The 23,163-nt window shown below is 37.9% G+C and overlaps 2 protein-coding genes across 2 annotated transcripts in view; both read right to left on the bottom strand.

Annotated features, from left to right (window-relative positions):
* Window positions 1-3,583: 3,583 nt before the first annotated feature.
* Window positions 3,584-23,163, bottom strand: part of LOC124270674 (sulfotransferase 1A2-like) — a 40,690-nt gene continuing 21,110 nt past the window's right edge. Inside the window, exons 5-6 of the mRNA XM_046705706.1 lie at window positions 5,605-5,791; window positions 3,584-5,163 (exon numbers count right to left, since the gene is read on the bottom strand). Of these exons, the coding sequence (XP_046561662.1) occupies window positions 5,051-5,163; window positions 5,605-5,791 (300 nt within the window). The 3' untranslated portion in view covers window positions 3,584-5,050. The remainder of the gene's footprint in view (window positions 5,164-5,604; window positions 5,792-23,163) is intronic.
* LOC124270675 (sulfotransferase 1A1-like) lies at window positions 6,478-9,376 on the bottom strand. The gene is made up of 3 exons (XM_046705707.1): window positions 9,279-9,376; window positions 8,346-8,542; window positions 6,478-7,420 (listed from the first exon to the last, which is right to left on the bottom strand). The coding sequence occupies exons 1-3, from the start codon at window positions 9,311-9,313 to the stop codon at window positions 7,092-7,094; spliced, it is 561 nt and encodes a 186-aa protein (XP_046561663.1). The 5' UTR covers window positions 9,314-9,376; the 3' UTR covers window positions 6,478-7,091.

Below are 23,163 nucleotides of genomic sequence, written 5' to 3'. Positions count from 1 at the left end.
CCTGATACTCTCCCTGTGTGTGGCAGTAGTTAGGTCCTTATTATCCCCCACTCATCAGGTGTCACCAGTTAATATATGGTCTGATCCCTGAGCTAGCCTATTAAGGCGAGATTACTTAGTTTACTTGTTGTTTTTAGCAGCTTGTTGTTGTGCTTGTGAAGTTCATTCATGCTTGAGCGGGTACTTAGCTTTAAGAATGGGTTGTATCAACAATCTAGTTGTGTATTTGCTTACTATTCTGGATCTCCCTGGACGGTAGCTGGCGCCGTGACAGTTTTATACAACCTGATGTTATTATTGTTCATAACTGATTCAACAAACGAAGTCGAGTTTGGTTGTTGCACCCAGAGCTGTTTGTTGTTTCTTTTGTTGTTTGCACATGTCATAACCCGAAAACGTATTTGGTTCTCACGGCGAATAACGAAAGTTTCGTAGTTATTCACCTACGTGCATATCTTGATAAATCAGAAATGATCCCATTTTCACAAATACCTGAACTTTCTCGAAATATCGCTCCATGAGAACTATTTTGTTCTATCGTCAAAATTAGTCATATTGATCTTTTGGTACGGTTGGAAAGCTCTTGGCGAGCTCTACACGATAGAATTTACATCAATAATATTTCTTCAATAATAAAGCTGTCAGAGACAGAATCATTTTGTTCTAGCTGAAAAACTTCACTTGATTTCAGTTCTATACAATTTTATAAATTTCATCCAATCAACTGAGTGAATTTGCATCATGTGATCAAAGGTCTCTTTGATGTTTGGACGGAATGGATGAGATGTTGATGATCCTCATAAAATCAGGTAAATAAATGCTTAAATCATTGCATTACCGTATTCATTCAATAATAGACATAATGATTTGATAGTTCTGTAATTTTCACTTAATTGTGTTCAGAAATAACGTCATTGGTGAGAATTTAATCTAGTGTTTGAGATTGAACACATAAGTATTGAATTATAACACTGGCATTCTGAGATCTATACTATTCTATCTTCGGATACCTCTGAGATAGAACAGTATAGACCTAACATTCATAACAGACAACTGCAGAATAACGTAGGTATTGTTAAATGAATATTTCCTTTTTTTCATTTGATGGACAAATAAACTTTAACAGAAGTCAGTTAGAAGAGGCACTGACGCATTCAAAGAGTTTCAGAGTATCTTGTATCAGCTATGGAATTGTGTCCTTTGAATCAGTGGATTTGCTTCTCTTGACCTGGTTGCCTAAATCAACCTATTTAGGTAGGCTCCAGTTAGCAGTGATTCAAATATCTCGCTTGGAGTTTTTGGATATTTTTGACTGCAGTCAATTAACGTCATCTGCTTTCTCTTTCGTTAAGGGATGTAGCAAGTTAGACCAGTTACACGTATCTTTGACTCAAATAACGGCATGAGAATTAATAGATATTGTACAGGAGTAAAAACATTTTGCATTAGATGCTTGTGGAGTCAAGTTTTCTTTGAAAGAATGTGAAGAACTGATGGATCACTGTTACAACACTTTACTGTTTTTATCAATTAGTCTGAAAGATCACGTGACAATAAAGTCTTTGGAGGGCATTTAGAAGTGATACACATAAAGACAAGAGTTTTATGGATGACAACTTCTTTATTGTGAAGGGTCACGACGTTGTGAAGTATGTTCTTACTCCTTCATCAGGTGAATGAAACAATTAGGAACAAACAGATACATCTGTACATGTTGAAACAACAACAGTATAACAAAGGAAACCAGTATTGAATTGGTGGATGGACAAGTGGAAGCCAGAGATTGTTAATCCAGGCATGCATCATAAGAAAAACAAATAGAATCCAAGGGGGTATAACTAGCACTAACTGGGTGGATGGACAAAAGGAAGCCAGTGATTGTTAATCCAGGCATAGTTGATGACTGACTGAGTTTAGATTTACGCCGCTTTTAGCAATATCCCAGCAATATCACGGCGGGGGACACCAGAAATGGGCTTCCCACATTGTGCCCATGTGGTGTAGTTGATGAGGTAACATTAGTGGCAGATATAGTATGACCAGAAATTATTGAGAATTTTAGGAATATGCGTAATTGGATTTCGAGTATAAACAACCTTGATCAGCTATCAAGTGCTTGGATTCATTCAAGAGAGACAACTCTGTTAATCCTTTTTCATTAGTTTGTGAAGAGTTATCCCCCTTTGTTTACTTACTAGCAGACGACATTTTCAGTGATCCTCAGTATGGATGATTTAGAGAAGAGGAAGTTGAGTTTAGAGTATTATAACAGAACATCAGATCAGCTAAAGTGATTTCAAGTAGAACAGGCATCCCCTTGTCCTCTTTTAATCGTGTTTTGAAACATATTGCAAATGGATATGGCATTGAGCATCAGGGAGGCAGTAAGGAGACAATTTGGTAGAACTGATCTGCATGCAGTGAGACAATTAGAACTTGCATGCAATGGGTTGGCAAAAGTCGAGGAATTCCATCACCGATCATGAAACCTGAACAAAAGGAGTGAAGGTTGAACTGGTGCTTACAGCATAGAATAGACAGTGATTTTCTCAGATAAAGTTCTGGGACAAAGACCAAACAAACTGAGTCCGAAGTTTAACGTGGGGTGCCATATCTGTGTTAGGGGCAACGCCCCGCTGTGTATTTGAAGGGAATATGAACAGTGAGCGGTACACAGCTATTCTCGAGGGACATTTACTTCCATCTGCTCACGTGTTCTATTGAAATGTTTGGATTTTCCAGCAGGACAACGACCCAAAACATCGCTCAAAGCATTCACAGGCCTGGTTTCGAACCCCCAATATGACATTATTAGATTGGCCAAGCTATAGCCCTGACCTAAATCCAATAGAAAATGTTTGGGAACTTATGAAGGAAAGTGTCCATAAGAAAAATCTGAGAAATATTGCTGAAATGAAAGAAGAGGTGGTCCGATATTGGGACAGCATGGACCACGACTTTCTAACTTCTTTGATCAGTAGTATGCCCCGCCGCATTGAAGCCTGCATTGCTGCCCATGGTGACTTGACAAAATACAAACTGTTCACCTGTCTTTGAATCTGGAGTTCTGTTCTGCTACTATTCACATTAATACGTGAGTAATAAGTGAAAAAAATACAAACATTTACAATCTTTAAATTCTCAATAATTTCTGGTTGTACTGTAACAGGGTGGTAAGAACACAAATGGAAGCCAGGCCTAATAATAATAAATACAAGGACAAAGAGACCAAATTAAAATTGGTAAATTAAATTAATAAGTCTAACCAACACCTACCCTTCCTAGATGTATCCCTCCATACAACAACACATTTGGAAATCAAGATTAAACTTCCAACTGATGTGTCATGTCTTTGTTTTTCTTTGTTATGTTTTAATGTCAAAACGTCGTCCTTAGAATAGAACTGACATAGAATTTCCATATGTCAAATCCCTTGGATATTATACAATATGCCCTGACATCCTGGATATTTACTTCACTGTGACTGTCCGAAGAGCAGGCCTGGATTTAATGGTCTTTAAAAATATCTTGTTCCTGGAAATTAAATCCCTAAACACAGGGGCGGATGCAGCTTTATAAGAAAGGGGGTGTACACTATTGAGAAAAAAAGGGGGGGGTTGCACACTTCATTTCAACCTGAGTTTCAATGGTCATTTAATACACTTTCAGGACAAAAGGGGGGAGGGGGTCTACGCACCCCTGCAATCCCCGTCTGGATCTGCCTATGAGACAATACATGATTTCATCCTGAGGACACGTCCTAGAATATGTAGCAGACAGAGCACTGTATCAGCAATGAAATGTCTTGGAAATTTATTGATGTTACGTATCCTGAAAACACTGTAATGTTTCATTTCATGATGGTGCATGCATGGCAATTCCATATTGGCGAAATTGAGTTTAGGATTATTATCCAATATAACTCTCTGGGAAGAATTAACGCCAGATTATGTTAACAATCTCCCATGCAACATCCTCATCATACACAAACCGAATTCTCCTTGTCACATCAGCTACGGACGGGCATTAGTGCCTTATGCCTGACGTCTTTGTATGGCCACAGGAAAGACCAGTGCTTCAAACGTTATATAACGACGTTTAAACCAGAACAACAAGAACAACCATTATTCAGGTTCTTTCTACGGCCCTGAACATCTCAGGGCGACGCCATTTCACACTGCAAGCCGTCAATTTCTGTCAGTTGCCGACGTCCTCGTGCCCTAACTATAACAGTCCTGGTCATAACTACACTTTATTACACTGCACTGAGAATGTGGTAACGATATTTATTTATTTATTCAACACAGCTGCATTTAGTTACTGCAGATATTCAATACATACAAGAAACGTATTTCATTTACTTGGATATCATTTCTGTTTGTTAAATTGCCATACGCATTGACAAGCGAACACAATCAAATCAAAACTATTATGTAGTCATTTCGTATTTGAAATGACAGGTTTGAGAAACAAAAAATCTGTCTTGTGTGAGTGTTTGTCAATGTATTCATACGCAATTATCAGGGGTTATCACACTACACATAAAGAAGTCACTAACGGAAAAGGCAGGTAACCCATCGCGAGCTGACATAATAGTTACATGCTATATCAGTAGTCAGCCAATCACAAGTTAACAGATCACTAACGGTAAAATATCTGGTAATATTCGTTGAAAGAACATGATGGAATTGTTTATTGTCGAACATGCTGGCTGCCGGAAACTCTCCTGAAACTTTCACCGACTTTCCGGCTACATTTGTTCAGTAATGATTCGAAAGCAGGCTCACCCTCGTAACTTTTCCAGCCATGCTTACGCCTTCCTTGTATGTTATATAGATTTATCCGTAACCTGTTCGACCCTTTCCCCTTCCGTTTAACGCTTTAGGTGCACATGCCCTTCGCTGGGATGTAAGTACTACAAAAGAAAGATACACGAGAAGAAAAGCACTCTTATGAAAGCTGTTGAACGAAACTATATATATAGTATCATGCCGTCCTCTGTGGTTCACTGGCTATGGCCTCGATCACAGCACGATTTTCAAATGCATCCTTAAACGGAATATATAAATTTCATGCCTGAATTCTTCATCTTCTCATCCCATATTTGATCAAATCTCTCGTTTTCTGCTACAGTGAACCAGTTCTTCCAGTCTCCGATTTCACCTGAAATATATGGATATGCGTGGGTTCAAAGACCTAAATGGCATCCAACATCAATTGTACTTCAGTTGCAAGGGCGGAGTACTGAAGGCAAAGGGGCCTGTTGTGTTCCTGCGTTGATCATTCGTTCGAATCCCTTGTTTTCAGCTATCACTTTACGTTAAAGAAGCGTTAATTCGATGATAGTTTCCAGTACTGAATAGCTTTGACAACATGTATCTGACTCCAACGTCTAAAGTTTGTTTTTCATCAAAGCTGTGTTAATATATCAAAATTACCTTTCATGTAGGTATCTTTATCGACAGAGTTATAAAATGTATCTATGATTTGGAAGACAGGTCTGCTGGAAAACCCGAAAGCGTAAATACCATTTCCATCCTTGTCCTTCAAATATGCGAGTTTGTTCAATTTGTTGTCTGACTATGACGCATGCGTGAAGCCTACCTTTCCTGTAAAATGTCCCACCAGCTCCTTTCTTCCAAATACCTGGATCAATACCCTCCTGCTTATGTCTGGCTTCCTTCTCCTTCAGGTTCTTGAAGGAACACGCCTCGATCAAGTCCTCACAGAATTTGTCTGTGACGTCTAGATCCAGAAACCTTGCCATGTCTTTAACACACTTTAGGGGATTCTGATACAAATACAAATCCACACATGTTGAAAATCGTTGGGAAAGTGCAGTAACATACATACATGTTTGATTCTCTTTTCTTAATTGTTTAAATCTTTGTAACATTTTAGTGTGCTGTAATAAACATGTATTGTGTTATTTTGAAACACATTTTTTCTCGAATATATGAGTAATTCTATCACAAGAAAAATGTTAGTTGGTGTGGGGTGAGGGTGAGCATGGAGATGAGATGACTAGCTCCCTCTCACGACAAACACTAAATGTAAACAGGTATATATATAAGAAAACTTAACACCAAACCACATATGACAGTTAATCTTCTACGAAAAACACAGTGTACACTTACGACTTTCATATCCTCATAGTACAGATAGAACACCGGTTGTTCAGGGACACTTCTGTAGTCCAGCTATTGAGATAACCGTGGTAGGATCCCAATGGTACTGAATCATCAATGACAGTGTGTGTGTATGGTTAAGGACATTTTTTTTGATCATTCAATATAATGGTCACGTCAACTGTAATGAAAGATGTACTTATCCACCTCCTTACTGGATATTATTCATGGTCTATTGCTCGATATGCAGGAGATATTTATGATGGGAGATTCGAAATTCTTTTGACACAATTTGGGACAAAGTTTGCAAAGAAAATAAAGGTGAAAGTTATGTGAATGAGTGACTGAAAACCAGCTTTGTCATTTGGTGCTCGCAGAAAGATTAACCATATCCTACCATTAGCATCCTATTATCACAAAGTTTATTTGGAGATTTTCTGGGTCAACATGTGATTAACTCCAGTGTCTCATGTATTCACTGATGGTATTGGATTCGGAAAAGCCTAACTGGTGTCAGAATTATGACAGTGATTTTAAGAATATATGCAATATATCTCTTTAAAATGGATACTTGGGAAGCTGGGGTATTTTGCATTAAGCTGAAATGGATCTATTACTCCCCGAGTATATGACAAAACATTACAGTTCATGGACAACTGAGCAGCACTTGCATGGTAGCTGTGTGGGAAGAAGGCACTGGTTTTGGGCGGACGAGGCAAAGAGAGCGAATGTTACCCAGCTACCCTGTTACAAATATATACCGTTCCTAACGCTTGTAACGAGTGAACCCGTTCTAGGACTTGCAACTTGTGAACCCTTCTTCTTGTAAAGCTCCTGTAAAGCATGCGCTCTGGTAGGATTGTGAGCATGTCACGTCACACAAGAAACCCACAGGACCGGTAGCGACCATGCGAAGTTAAGATTGTTTTCCTGAGAGAACAGTGTCAGCGACTACAATGTTACTTACATTTCACCCGACAGAAATGCTTCCGTGAACTCCGCAAAATTTCCTTCAAAGGACTTCGGGACAGCGAGGTTTCTGAAGTTATTATACATGGACACGCATACATCTTTTGGATTTCTTCTGATCTGGATGCACTTGAGCTTTTTCTCCACAACCTGGGTAGGGAGCATGCGCAGTGGGAGATGGGTAACGAGTAACCTTGGTGGGGGCAGACTTTCTATGCCGTCTTTGTATATGAAGTCAATCATTTGGCTCCTGGGAAGTGACTTTCTGTAAAGAAGAGATCCCGTCGTGAGCATCCCCAGCACCTCAAACAGCCAGTGGTTACCTGGTCAAGTGAAAATATGGTGTGAGTGAGAGTTTTCCGCCAAAGCCTTAACGAAACCTCGAGCTAAGGCTCCTAAACATTCTTGTAAATTGTAAGTAATTGTGTGCGGACCTTGACAACCACTGACTGAAAGCATGATCATCAATTGTAGCTGATTGGGCAAAGTTGCATACACTTGGCAGAACTTGAGCAGCTTCTGTGGTCAAGGCTCCTGATAGGTTCCTGATATGTTCTTGATAGGTTCCTGGTGGTAAACTATGCCAACGGAATATTCAACATAAGGAAGTATGTAATTGAAATGATCGATATTACAACAGTCAAAGAGGAGAGTATTATCTGCGAAAGATGCATCTTTTCACCACTGCACCGAATTCATACTTTTGGTTTTGGAGATGTTTTGGAAGTTTTATCGATAAAAACATTATACGTTTCGTTAAAGTCGGATTCTACATCTTTGTTCCAACATTATGCCCATTTTTACCAAACCTTCGGAAGATCCTAATTCTTTTAGATTTTAGTGGGTTATTTATTAAAGAAAGGATAAAAGGTGGGGGCATTTGCATGAATTGCATTGTTTTCTTTGTGAAAAGAGTGACGAGAGAACGAGGTTGAAATACCCTGCTCAGTAGTCTTACAATGGGAATGAATTCTCATCTTTTGTTCAACAAACACTGTCTGTTTGATGGTGACAGTTAGATGTGCTAATGATTCGTATCAGCTATGGATTGATTTGAAACACTTTTAACTTTTAACATCACGTTTGTAACATTCTGGTTACAGACTGAAGTATCAACTTCACCTGGAAGGAAATATCACACATAAAAGTTATTAAAGTGATTGATAAACAACGTTTGCAGATGAATTACATGTGTCAGAAATCGAAATTGAGTAAATACAGTCTAACACTCATGCAACAAGTACTTACCGCATTTAAGATACGCGCAAAGGATTACATCATCTCTATTCAGTTGAGCGTCTTTAATGCTTTTGTAGTTCTCAAGTTGACTCCGACCTTCAAGCCGTTTTGGTGGTGCCATTGGGAGGTACAGGCCATCATACAGTAAACACTGAAAGTTGTTCAAATCGTGGATGTCACCAAGGTCTCTCAGATCTGAAGAAATCCTGAAGATACCACAGCATTAATTTTATAAGATTTCATTTAAATTCTGTAAACTCGCATTTATACGCTGAAACTGTGGGCTTTGTGGTCACTCTCGGGCAAAGGTGTGAACAAATTTCAACATGCTATTGTCATGGGTCTTGAAGCGACAAAATCCTTTCCACATTCATAAGAGGTCTCTGCCAAAAGCAGAGGTGATTGTAAAATTGTGACTATATCATGAGCAGATATTTATTTCAGCAGTATTACAGCTGTATGAACCAGACAATCCAGTGATTGTCACCATGCGATACGATGACAGACCATATGTTTATGAATCACTATGAAATAGTGATGGTACCAGGTGTTCGCGATTCCAGGTATCCTGCCCCCTCGGTGGCACCCGTCATAAACATATGCTAAGACTAGTCATTTGTTCACCTGAAATAATTCGGGAACACATGGTTTAAGTCAAAATAGGGAAATGCATAGGACATAATATACGAAAGAAAAAAAAAAGAAAATTATATACACGAAGTATGTTAAGAGTAATCTGGACAAAAATCACCTTAAAACTCACTCACAATCGTTTCTTGATTTTTAAATATGGAAATGTATGTATACAGTATCCTACAACTCATGTCTTCCCAATGCATATCTGTCACCATGTTGATTAATATACGTCTCCTGGTGTGTTATATTGCATGGATATAACTAGTAGCGCTATAAAATGATACTCTCAGTTAAGCTATAACTTACACTTGAGGCTTTCCTTCGCATTCATTTGCCGACATGGTGGTAGATGTCGGTCAGTGATGTGGTACGCTGACAATCTGATGATATATCACACCTCTGATCTGTATCTGACTCGCACCTGGGTAGTGTATGTGTGATGTGCCGCTCTGTGAATGTATTTACGTGCCCTGAAGTTGCGACATACTGTTTTTGATTACGTGACCACACATGTCAGTAGTGCTAGAGACATAATTACCATTCGCTTTTCTTACCTCAGCTCATTATCATAGTGGACCCTGACTCTCTCCCTCATAGGTTTAACCCTCCTTGCTTTGTGTAAAGAAAGAAGTGTCATGTCATGCATGCAGGACCACAACGTAGTCCCATACACCGGGCAATACAATGGATGCAGAGGTAACCCCACGTTCACTACATATGTTTTCTCTATAATTTGTTACGGTTAACAAGTCACAAAAGGTTTAAGAGTCCCCTTTGAACCAGCAAAATATAACACAGAAAAGTCTAACATATTCAATAATATATTGAGCAAACATTGAGCAAGCTACAATTAATGACAATACAGATATTTAGTACAATGCAATTGAGTCACAAATCTAAAGTAATGGGTCACAAATATGAAATATTAACTCACCAGAGTGTTGACATTTTCAGTGAGAGCAGACATACTGAATAAAGGTAGTTTACAATGAGAGTAGACGATCGGTCTTGACGATGTTTACGATGGCAGACAGATGTATAATTCCAGTGGTGTGATAAGTCCATGTGTTAGTCCGTGTCTGTCAACACAACAACCAGCCTTAAGTTATATATAGTGACACAGATTCTTGAGCATTCTAGAAAAGCCAGGCGACATCATTATCTTCTCAGAACATTCACGAAAGGCCTCATAAACATGACATGATGAAAGCCGTAAATAAGATTGCCAAGGGAGGCAACTCTGAAGCGCTATCAAAAAGGCGTACCGCTAAAAAATGGTATTGTCATTGAACATACATGATGAGATGTGACCCGCAACCCACACTCAAAACTTTAAACATTGTGACCCATAATAACTATCACTTAATCAATGATAATACAAATTTTACAAAATTCCACACGTCGGGGACACCAGAAATCTCATTGTGCCCATGTAACACTTGTTTATGCAAATTACTTGAATGAAAATGAAAATGAATCTTTGTCTTTACTTGTATGAGCAATTTTTATAACGTTCTGTGATAAGTACATTTAACCCCTGTTGTATAAATCGACATTCCACTCAAATGAAAATCACATCATGCCTGAACTACTTTCATGTCTTCCTCAAAGACATTTTGGTGTCTTTGCGTCACTCACAAACACAGATCCCAATACATGAACTGTGATTCTTTAAGACCATATATCACAAAGGAACTGTCACAGTGTGGGTCAATTGGACAGTCACGACTTGCAGTTCGTAATGATATGTCACACATTGTGATCTTTGACGGTTTTCAGCAAACTCGCCTTGTCACTTGAGTTCAGATTATACAATATTCATATATGTACAAACGGAAACGTTGTTGTCATCACTTGCATGTATTGATAACTGAATAAAACAATTTTATTATAGACTAAATGGATACATTGTTCTGCTCAAGAAATGAAGCATATTCACGAGACTGTTAATCAGCAACACCTCAGTGATCGTTTTAATGAACGAGCGGGCATGAACCATGAAGAAAGCAGACTGGGTAACATTTGACATTGCGGATGACTACGCATGGCATGCTTTGATTGTGTTTATTATAGTTAACTCTATCTCACGTCTGTTACTTTGACTGATATTTACCTTGCTATTTCAGTTCGCATTGTCCGTATATTGTATTGTTTTGTTCTTGCCAGTACATGAATTGTCGACAAGACGTTAAATCTTAAACAGGCTCCCTGACATGGTTGACACTTGTCGTCCTATCCCAATTGCGTAGAACTATGCTCATCGTGTTGATCGCTGGATTGTCTGTTCAACACTCGATTCATTACAGACAACCACCATATAGCAAAAATATGGCTGAGTGCGGCGTTCAGAAACAAACAAATCAAACCTGACTGCACCCCAAGAGGCAATATGTAATATCGAATACTTATTGAGACACCCCTTCAAGCTGTGCAACGCTGACCTTCAATATGATCTCACCATACATCTTTAACTCCTGCTACATCAGGGATGGTGATGCGATGTGAGGCGACAGCCCATTCAAACACCCACTGGACGGCCCTGGAGAGTTGTTGCTGAAGCGTTCGTTGTAACGGCAAAAGTCAGGGTTCGATTCCGCACATCCTGGGTACAATGTGTAGAGTTAATTTCTTCCCGTTCATAATATTACGTAATAACTCTCTTTAGCTATATTCACTCACTCATGTCAGCTGAAAGTTTACATTGCATGTTTTGTAAAGACAACGAGATACCCCATTCAATTAATTGCCTGCAGTGAATATAATTCTTGTTATGTACGTTTTGCACTGGGTGATGCAGTATGTGCGATCATTGTATGACAAATGTGTCGGTTCATCCACTCATCCACTTCCCGTGATCTGATAATATTGTCAATTTATACTACAAATATGAGATATATAGTTTTCAGTGCATCTGTGGCTTATCGGTGATGAATAATGAATCATCAACCATAAAGATATTTTTCGTAGGTTCTGTTTTCTGTACAGTAATGTATGAATAATTGATCGAAAAAACAACAACACGTTCTGAATTGAGTGTTACCGACTTTCACTAATACAGAGATAAGATGTGATCCACATAAGTCAATACCAAAGGTGCCATCCTGTGGAAGAACAGGCATCGAGCAAATCTTCCGACTGGAGGCTCTTTTTGGAAATATGCTATGAACACGTTATCGCTCAGTCACAAAATAAATCTTCCCTATGGTATGCATAACAGACAAAGTTATCTTTGAATCTTAGGCCCGTGAATGGTTTATTGACTGAGGACATTTTGAACAGTCTTATGCAGTGTCAAAGACATCAGGAACGTGACGCCTCTGAACTTTCTGAAAACAAGACACGTTACATGTTTTTCTTTTTCTTCGACTCGATACAAGGATGAAATAATGCCGATCCGGCGTTAACGTTTAACTAACTCTTATAGCCAGTCGTCCTCATGCCCTTATTCTTCAGACTCTTCTCAAACAATGAGCCGTCAAAAGGAAAGGCCTCACTTCGAAACAACAAAACACTAGTAACCTGATTCTGATTAGACTTTTATTGGACCACACAAAACGTATATGCAAAAACTAATAAAATAGAAATGTGTCTTCAGGTTATATGTATTGTCGTCACCAACCTGTCCCTCCCCTAAATAGCTTTTGAAAAAGCTGCTAAAGTGTTTGAACGCCAATTTGACAAACCAGTCAATGTACCTTCTCATCATAGTGTATACAAGAATTGGATACCAGAGCCCTCCATTTTGTCGTTCCAAATATAATCAAATTACTCGTTTTCTGCAACCGTGAACCAATTCTTCCAGTCCCCAACTTCACCTGAAGGAAAAGGCAAAAGGCAAAAAAATCGTTTCCTAATTTCATCAAAGTTTCAAAAGGGCGGGACTGTAAAAGCATGATTCTTTCTGGTTTGACTTCTTTCAGACTTTCTAAAAGTGCACTTGTTATCAAATGTGGAAGGAATATTGTATGAATTAAATAGTATTACACTTTTTTTACTTTTTTCATATCTTAGACTTGAAGTATCATAAGTATTAAAAAACATGTCCCTGTCCACAGCAAGAGTCATGGGTTGGAGTACAAGATTTGCCCTGATAATGATTCTTGTTAGGGCTGTGCCGTTCGAGGGTTTCACATGCATCAAAGTGGATGAATGTCTCACATACATCGACATCACTGAAATACTGTTCAGTGTGGCAGTGAAGAACCCAACCCAGGCAGTTATAACCGCACAGTCAATTCAACTATGTACCTTTTCGATAGAAAGACTCCCCCGGAACCCTCCTTCCAGAGTGCCAAAGACTTGTGCATCTCATCTTTGTCAAACTGCTTCATTTTATCAAACCAGCATGCCTCGGCTATACCTTTACAGAAGGTATCAGTGACAGTAATATTTAGAAAGGTGGCAAGGTATCGTATACACTTGATGGGACATAGACTTAAGGTGTGGATAGAGATAGAGAGTAATATCCTTGTACCAAGAAAGAAAGGGCAATGAGTGAGTGAGCGGGTGAGTGGTTTTATGTGTGTGTGTGTGAGAGAGAGAGATAGGGGGGAGCGTGTGAGTGAGAGATTGAGTCAGTGTGGATCTGGATACTTTTGATCTTTTTCTCCACAATCTGTGTTGGGAGCATGCAGAGAGGAAGGTGTGTATTCAGTATCTTCGGCTTTTGCAGACTTTCGATTCCGTCTTTTTGTATGGACTCCATCATCCTGGTCTCCTTCACCTCCTTCGTATTCCGGATGATTCCCCTCTTTCGGCAATCTCCCACAATCAGTGGGTTCCTATCAAAAGATAAATTTAAGAGAAACTGGAATGAGATGATTTGGTTTGGAAGACAGATTATCCTTAGCATAAAACTCTTCTGGTTTTCTTTCACGTTATTAAACTTTAAATTTAATGCTTTGAATAAAACTACTAAGGTGTCATGTTATTCATAATAGTAACAACAAGTAATACAATGGTTTTTACGGGTTACTCTTGTTCACGTTACATAACGAAGCATAACAACCACATATGATCATGCGTGGGACTGACCAATGGTGTAAGTTGTGATAGGGAGTGAAAATACTGGAAAACTGGGTGTTTTTGCTGCCCATTGTAATATACAGCTCTAATTATCTTTTCACATTTGGCCTCGGGTTAATTCCGGTGGTGTTTACATTCGACGAGTTTTCCCCTGTCGGTATATAGGCAGTGAGTTTCATTGCATTTATCCTCAGTCTTTGATTGTGAGACGTAATACCGTTTGAAAAACATTCAAAAACTACTCGATGTTGTGTACATTCTAATCCATATCCTTTATACCTGATAGAAATTATATTTAACTGTCGTTTCGCCAGAGCTATAGGGCCCGTAAGTAGGTCACGGGGCAATGCGAGAATCGACGTGATTACCTACTGCCGGTGACAAACAAATCCCGGCAATATGGCGTTATCAATTATGTTCTGGGTAACCTATACGCGGGATAAGTTGAAACTGATGAGGAAGTCGGAAACTGCTGTTAACAGTGATCACGTATTGAAGTTTCTGTTCGATAGAGAATGTCTGCACGTAAGTGCGGTTGTTCAGGCCTCGATGCGTGACAGATCTTACAACGTGGAGGTGGGTATGATGGCTGCAAACTTCACGTCCTTGTAGATGTAATAACGATCATGAATAGTAAGTTAATTAATCTTTACCCATTGGTTCGTCAAAGAATTTGGGAATTCTGCATGATCTTTTTCTGATGGTACAATGTGTTATATTCGTGTTATTCTTATTGGAAGTGTGTACCAGAAGTTGGCAGAACTAATCACTTGCTGATAGGTATCATTATAGCATTTGAAGTTTGCGTGTTCTACAGGTTGCACTTTAAAATATATATATATTAAGAAACAGCAATAGTAAGTCCTTCAATAAATATCCCAGGTAGCATGCCATATTTACCAAAACGCCACACATACATGTGCATTGTAAATTAAGTTGAGTGATTACCTTGCCTTTTGGCAAACATATTTTTGACAATTCAGCCACATACTTGTATTTGTGATTCATCTGTGAACAAGTATTGTAACTAAGCATGAGGTTGATATTCAAATATTGGCAAGGCATAAGAAGCTTAGCCCTTTCTGCAATGCCAAAGCCTACAATTACCCAGGTTAGTGTACATGGTGTATCCCTATCTCCCTTGACCATGTGTTTACATGTTATTAAAAGTACTGTTTGTGTGATATGTAAATCAAAATGTATTACAATATTAGACATGGAAAAATTTAGAACAACAGAAGGAGTATTGAGCTTTCAGTGCATGTTCAAACACAAAGTATATGCTGATTAATAGCTGATTCTCTTATGATAATTTGAGATTAATGTTAATATATGGCAGACAGTGGGCAAATGCAGTGCTGACTTTGGGCCAATTCAGTGCTGATGAAGTATGCCACTGTTGGGCACAAGTTTTGCCACAATTGGGATGAATGCATTGATGACGACACACTTGAGATGCTGAACAACATATAAATTTTTATGTAACTGTTAAAGGTTCACCTTAATGATGCCTTTAACGTAACATACTTATCTTGCGAATGTCCTTTGGGCCAGTATTCCTGCCACCATGTAGCTGCTGCACTTCTCTTTGGGTAAGTTTGAATCAGACAATATAGGTATTACATGCTTATCACAGAGGGCTAACTATTCATAATGATGTTGTGACTTGGTGTGTTGTGGACCCAATGATATTGTTGATTTCGTGCACCATGTCGATACATTATGGGTTAATGTCAAATTATGTTTGTCCACTATTCTCACATGTATGTTTTTTTAATTTGAAATTCATTACACAATGAGAAATTACATAATGTTACAGATCCTTTCTATCTTATATTGTTAACTAAGTTATTATTCATTCAACTATTGTTGTTTCAACAGTTATAGGAGAGCCACCAAAACAGATGTGAAGTGCAGCTGGCTTATTGCACCAAAGAGTAAAATAAGACCAGAGATCGCCACCATGGAGGAGCTTTTTCCCCCCTCGCAAACCCAGTTACAAGTGAGTAAATTGAAAAACTGTATTTGTGCCTTTTCTATAATTTCCCGGTGATTATTATATCTGTATGGTCAAATCTTTCATAATTTAGTCATGTGGAAAGTCCTTTTGCTTTCTGCTTTGTTACTACCTTTTTACCTTTCACAAAACAGAGCTCTGATGAGAGAGGTCACAGATGACGACCGAAAATTCATACATGATCAGCTGCACAAGCTTGGACGATTCACTGGTGCCTGATTATTTTAAGTTAAATGATGGCGTGTTCAAATTGGTGTTTTGCTGTTTTTAATTATGTTTAATAATTGTGAAGATATTTTATAATTGTTAAGTTATTCATGTAACATATGTTATATTTGGGATTACACTGTGGAAGTCGCGGTGGTTGAGCAGGTTAGACAGCTGACCTTGTGTGCTGATTATTGGGTGCCTGACTCTGAGGGTGCGAGTTCTAATCCCGGATGGGGTCTCAACTAAAAAAAAAAGAGTACTTTTATTTGTACTTTACCAAGAAAGTGTAATCCCAAATATAACATATGTTACATTTGACCACTTTCTAAATGGCTTTGTGTAATCATAAGTTATTGATGCTGTGAAAACAGCACAGTATGCAATACTGTATCTATACCACATATATAAGCTTTTTGTGAGTTGTGCCAAGTCATCACGAAAAGTTTTACTAGAAGATTACTTCTGGATTTATATTGATATCCTTATCAAGTTGATTATGAATACATTTTCTTTCTAACACAAGTTGACAAGTATTTTCTAACAAATCATGTTGTTTATATTTTGTACATGTGTTTCCTTTGTATTAAGAAAAAGTCCCAAATGAACATGTGTTTGATAAATGTATCCATAATCACACAGGAGTAGAAGATATACATTAAAAATTCCCAACATGCCCAAGATGTAATTAACATGTATTTATTTCTACAAATAATGAAAAACACAATGTATGCTACACCATATTTTTGTCTACTTATTTGTTCAGGCATTACTATGTGCGAAAACCTAGTAAAACCTGTTTAAACTGTTATTAATCTATGACAGTCATTGAAATACAATTCACTTACACACTAGGAACTTATTCAACTGCCAATATATTGCAGCACTCCGGTGGATACTGTCACCAGAACCACCACTTGAAGGACCGATCATTTCATCTATAGAAGATCTCATTCTCAGCCACCAATACTTGGGAGCACCTTGTAATCGTGCTTGGTTGAGCAGGACCCTCCTCGTGTCACCATCAAGGATTTCATTTATCGCAAAGAAGACTATTGGACAAAGGACGAATCCTCTTTGGTGCATAGTGAGGAAGCACCGCATCACTGCATCGAACTTTCGTGCTGTGTTGGGTTGCATCAGGAGAAATAGGTAAAACATACTAATTTGATAGAAGAAATGAGAAGTTTCTTCAATACTATGAGCATGCACACAGCTTTAGCCTATCAAGTCTCTCCATTTTCAGTGTTTACTGACTCATAAGCTTTGGTCATGGCACATTGTCTTATGTTCTTTATTTGTGTGTCCAATATTTTCAAGGTATCCACAATCACTTATGAAACGGTTGCTCTCAGCATACAATCTGGAAGCAGTGAAGAGTGTTGCCTGGGGGATAAATCATGAGGCAGTTGCACTCAGGGCCTATGAAGCTGGTGTTGGTGTGATTGAACATACAGGTAAATTCCAGCATCATGTAACAGGAAACAACTTTATGATAACATCTTTTGACGCCCATATTACTTACTGCTCATTTATATTGCACCCTGTTAAAGCATAGCCTGCCCAGAAGGTATTTGAAATTTAATTTCTTGGTATGATGCACTATTATTTTTTTTCAATTTCAGTGCCTCTGAAATTACTGTTTATAAATGTGATTAGTTTGTAAAAGATACTACCTTTTATTTTAACCATGTCAGCATACAGTTGAAAAAAATGTTTGCCTTACTACTGATCTGTTTCCATGTGAATGTTTACAGGGATTTGGTTGCATGAATCTGGTGTTCTTGGGGCATCCCATGATGGCCTAGTGAAGACTACCTTCATGATGCCTGTTATATACCAGTCTTTTGAAGCAAGGCATTTAACACCTGATATCATCGAGGTGAAGTGCCCATATGCTGCCAGAACAGTTGGTATTGAAACAGGTGTTGATACAGTCAAAGGATTCTGTCTTGGTTAGTATGCCTTTGCTAATGTTTAATACCCCTCAGAAATAGCACATGTCATATCTGTATCATAGCTCACGAGTTTACAACCAGCAGGGATTAATAGTACGCGAATTCCTGCGTCCTATACGCATGAAAATTGACAATGGAGGCAACAAAATTTATTAGCACATCCACAGGGGCGCAGAAAAAGTCAAAATACATTTTGTAAAAAATCCAATAAAGTATCAATAAGTTATCAAAAGGTTTGCTACTAGCTGGATTATGGTACAATTTCCAATTCAATTACTGTAACAATAATGTGATGATTATGATACACAATACAATAACAGTATTAATAATAATAATTAAGAACCCCTGAAAATTAAGAGCATGAGTCCTAGGGACCCTCAAAAACAGGACTCAAGGTAAATCCCTGAACCAGGTAATACAACTTCAAAGTCAAACATGTTAACATGTCATCCTTATAAGTACATTTATTGGTGTTTATCAGTACACTGAATATGAAGGTAATGGTTACCAGGTATAGTCATACTAACAATACTGAATATTTTTATTTTTTTAAATTTTCAGTGAGAGGGGAAGATGCCTGTCTTCATCTGTCTGAGAGTCATGAGTACTATCACCAAATTCAGGGTCAGCTATACACTTGGGTAAAGATTGCTGTGACTTGCTGGTTTGGACACCTATTGACATGGTTGTGATCAGGATTGCTAAAGACCCATCTTGGGCTCCAAATATGATCATACTGATAGATTTTTTTCACAATCAGTTTCTTAAGTCAATTCTGTCATAGATGCCTTCTGATTTTGAGCAGCTTTTGATTTCAGTACAACAAGAAATCTTAACTTGTACTACTCCACTGAGAAAGGAATCCCAAATTTAGACCTGAAGAAAATGTAATCATTTAAGACTTATATAATAATGCAGAATGGGTTGGATGGATTGAAAAATAATGTGGTTCCTTGACTGTGAGACAGACTATCTCAAATTTAACATATGTTACATTTGACCTCATTTTTGAAAGGCATTGTGTGTTCTCAAATAATTTCAAAGACAGTGTTTGCTGGAGGTCACACAACGTGGGACATGTAACAAGGTTTGTGCGATCCATAATTCTTTATGCTTGTCAGCTCCTACATCACCCAGGAATGGGGCAGGTGGTATATAGCGCTAAATAAATGTGAAAACATATGTCTGTTTTTCACTAGCTGTGTACCTTATGTTATGAAATTTTAGAATTGAGATTACTTGGTAATAGTCTGTAATTCTATTTATTATATACCAGTACATGTAAATCGAGTCAATGTTTTTGGAAACAATGCTTACATAAACATAGATTAAGCTCATCAGTTTCTTTGTGAGTGCAAGGGTGGGAGTATTTTTTCCTCACATCAGGACATAATTCTCCAAGGCAAGTTGTAATAAGAAAAGTGTCTATCAAGGGTCAAGGTCATCTCTGAGGTTACTGCGAAATATATCTGTATCATTTTCATTACCAGTGACACATATTACAGTCCTGAGACGGGATGTTGATAGGTTGTGTCTATTTAAGGTCAACACATTAAGAAATGATTATGAACACAAGGTGCATAGTGGTACATTTAGACTTAAAGCTTTCAGATATGGTATGATGATGTTGCTTCTGTTGTTTCAAGTATAGTCAAAACACATTATGTCGAACATACCGGGTCTTAGATCAGCACATTGACAACCATTGAAGTGCTGAAATGTTTTCACATTGGTCTGTTCAAATTGTTTCTAAAAGATTATAATTAAAAATGGTGTATCTTGCACTTATGGTTACATTTATATCACATGTGAGAAGAGGTGACAGATAAATTTGCTCTTATGACGTGGAGATAAGGTACAAACATATGGAGGTTTTACTGTTCTATCATTTGACTGCTTTCACATGTTTTCAGCTACTTCCTTCAGTAGAGGGGCTTGAAGATTTATGAGTGCACAGCACACTTGAAAGATTTTGGTTGAGATGGGCCTATATGTTGCTTGCACATGGTTTAGTATATCAAAGTTTTTGATCCGTTCATTTGCTCTTTCTACATGTATACGGGCTCTTGCCACCTTGTAACAAATTTGTGCCTCCTCCTTGGTAAATTGTGATTTTCCTGAAAGGAATGGTGGTATATTTACATGAACTCCCTGAGGCAGCAAGTCATGTATCGTAGAACCCTTGTCTGCAAGGATTAGGTCGCCAGCTTCAAATTTGTTTGCAAGGTGACAGTGCCTAACTATTGCCACATCGGAAACCGACCCAGGATATAGTTTGGATGAAAATGTCAGAGCTCCATTTGGAGCTACAGCAGTCACTGCTTTTACAGTGTGTCTAGATTTATAATTGCTGTAAGCTCTGGTTTGTTTGTTGAGCTGATTTGGAATGTCTTGCGACATTTCTACAGCATCAACCGATGCTCGGGCACTGCCAAAAATCTTCAAATGATTTTGGCATTGACCCTTTGCACTTCATTTGTGATGGCATTGATATATCTAGCATGCAACAAACAATCACTCATGCAAAACATGAATGAATGTGTTAAAAATGTTTGACACAGTGGCTCTGCTAACATTAAACCGCTGTGCCAGGTCTAGATCTTTACTGTTAAGTGTCAATTTCATTAGCGTGAGCAGAAGCTGATCCTGCAAACTAATGCTACTTGGCTTCCAGCCAGCATAGTAGTTCAAACCAAACCTCCCGATGGTGTCAGACAGAATGACAAAGATGTCATGAGGTATGCTGGTGTACAACAGCATCCTTTGTTTTAATATTCATATTTATTAATTTTTTTAGTAAAAGTTTGTTTATAGATCAGCCCTAGCAAAAGTGATCATTTTTAATTAGAAGTTAAAGCCACTCTTTTTTCAATTTTGCAGTCCTTTATCGTTGATTTAAGAGTGTTAAATGTTATTTAAAAACCGAACGCATTAGCATTACAGATGATCTCTTGTCCAGTGCATAGAGTGCTTCAAACTAGTCTATGATTACACAATGCCATGTAGAAAGTGGTCAAACGCAACGTATGTTATATTTGGGATTACACTTTCTTAGTAAAGTACAAATTCTAGTACTTTTTTGGGTTGAGTCCCATCCGGGATTCGAACCCACACCCTCGTGGGTTAGCGGGTTAGGCGGCTGACTTTGTGTACTGGCGATTTGGTGCCTGACCTTGAGGGTGTGAGCCAGTACACAAAGTCAGCCGCCTAACCCGCTAACCCACGAGGGTGTGGGTTCGAATCCCGGATGGGACTCAACCCCCAAAAGTACTAGAATTTGTACTTTACTAAGAAAGTGTAATCCCAAATATAACATACGTTTCAATCTAGTCGTTCTGAAAAAGGAATGTTTTTATGATTGATTATACCTTATCCTCATTGTCTTTGATGTCATCAATAGAAAAGCGATGTCGACTTTGGCGCAGTTGTTGGAGGTCATTTTCAAGGGAAACGATATCATGTTTAAGCTTTGTAATCTCTGTGTTGAGAAGTGTGTTGAGCTTGATGCAGTTAGGTTTGCATGTTATTGCGTACCCATGCTGGTTTTCAACCTGTGATTAGATGGATTTTGAATGTTTAAGTGAGAAATAGTATGGAAAAATTAACAAAAATCTTTATTGTTTCTTTGTCATTTTAAATCAACTATTATTTTCTTCCATATTTTCATACTGATTCAAATTGTAGCTTACATGATAGTCTGCTTGTGCTATTTCTGTTTCAGCTTGCTCTTGATTTTCACTAGATTTGGTTGCCATGTGCATTGCGTCCTGCTGCCTTCTAGTTCTGAGGAAAAAAAATCTGTGTTTTAGTGGCTTAATTATGGCTAAAGTTAATATGTGAATACTGTCATTATCTTATATTTGTGGTTTGAAAATGTTTCAGACTGACAAGATTGTATGAAATGAATTATTGATTAATTTGTGATACCATGTCATTTTGCAGACTTCAGTTTACGGATACAAGGGCAAATTTTAGGTACTTAAATATTTTGCAGTTGGAATATTTTTTTATTCACCTCATGTATTATTATAACCATTAAACTGATGTTCTTTAACGTGTTTGACTCTTTTGGAAAGTACAAAAAATATGAACCATGAAATGTTCCATTTTGCATGAATATCTTGTGTATTGCCTTTTGTACACAGAGTATTCAATATTGGTTACCAATTCGTGATGTAACTCCATGTCACCATGATATGGATGGGAATCTTGATAGATATCGATAAACCTCAACCATTGTTCACAGATTGTGTATTATATGCTTCCTCCAATGTTCATTTTCTTTTAGAGTCATATAGAAGTTGGAGTAATAAGCTATATGGATGAACAGCGACTTTATTTATAAAGAAGAGAAACATTTTGGTGTAGATTTTAACACTGTTATCATTAATATCAAGCAAGTGATGTGGTGTACAGATATTAAGTATACACTGATCTAAGTTCAATCGTGTCTTTGCAAAACTTAACAGGCTTCTCTGCCCTATGGTGAAAAAGATACTTCATATCTGTTTCATATGCCTCCCTACACTACCCTGTAAATTACTTGCTTGATAACAGTGTTAGAATGTACACCGAAACATCGCTCCTCATTGTAAATAAAACAGTTGTTCATCCATATAATTTATCCTTACCACTATTTGTTTCAACAGTTTATTATTAAACTAAATAATGTCTTTAGCATGAAAAGCAGCATAAAGTGAGAAAACGTATTAACTGTACCTATACTGTAATAAACTCAGCTGAAGAAAAGGAACTGTTTTGTTTTGTTTCCTCAGTGAGCACACTCCTGATACAACAAACCGTTTCGATGTAAGATCCTCAAACTGGAAAAGCTTGCCCTCATTGTGAGGAAAGAGGGTAGGGTTGGTGCTTTTATCACCATTCTGAAAATGACAGGAGCAAATTCTGTCATTTTCAGATGATGGACATCTGTCTAGTCTCTTGAAACATGAAATTTTAAGCAGTTCATAGTTAAGATAATTCA

Source organism: Haliotis rubra, unplaced genomic scaffold (genome assembly GCF_003918875.1).
Source record: "Haliotis rubra isolate DU_JTF1 unplaced genomic scaffold, ASM391887v1 Scf1535, whole genome shotgun sequence".
In the NCBI taxonomy this organism is placed as follows: domain Eukaryota; kingdom Metazoa; phylum Mollusca; class Gastropoda; order Lepetellida; family Haliotidae; genus Haliotis; species Haliotis rubra.
Note: the sequence above shows the minus strand (reverse complement) of the source record. Positions and strands in the feature narration are given on the sequence as shown.

What these genes read in the sequence shown, in the direction of transcription:
- LOC124270675 (XM_046705707.1), bottom strand. Translation starts at nt 9,313, where the DNA reads ATGTCGGCAAATGAATGCGAAGGAAAGCCTCAAGT. An exon ending in TGCGAAGGAAAGCCTCAAGT is followed by an intron (nt 8,543 to 9,278) that starts GTAAGTTATAGC and finishes TGGTATCTTCAG; the next exon opens with GATTTCTTCAGATCTGAGAG. An exon ending in TTGCGCGTATCTTAAATGCG is followed by an intron (nt 7,421 to 8,345) that starts GTAAGTACTTGT and finishes TCACTTGACCAG; the next exon opens with GTAACCACTGGCTGTTTGAG.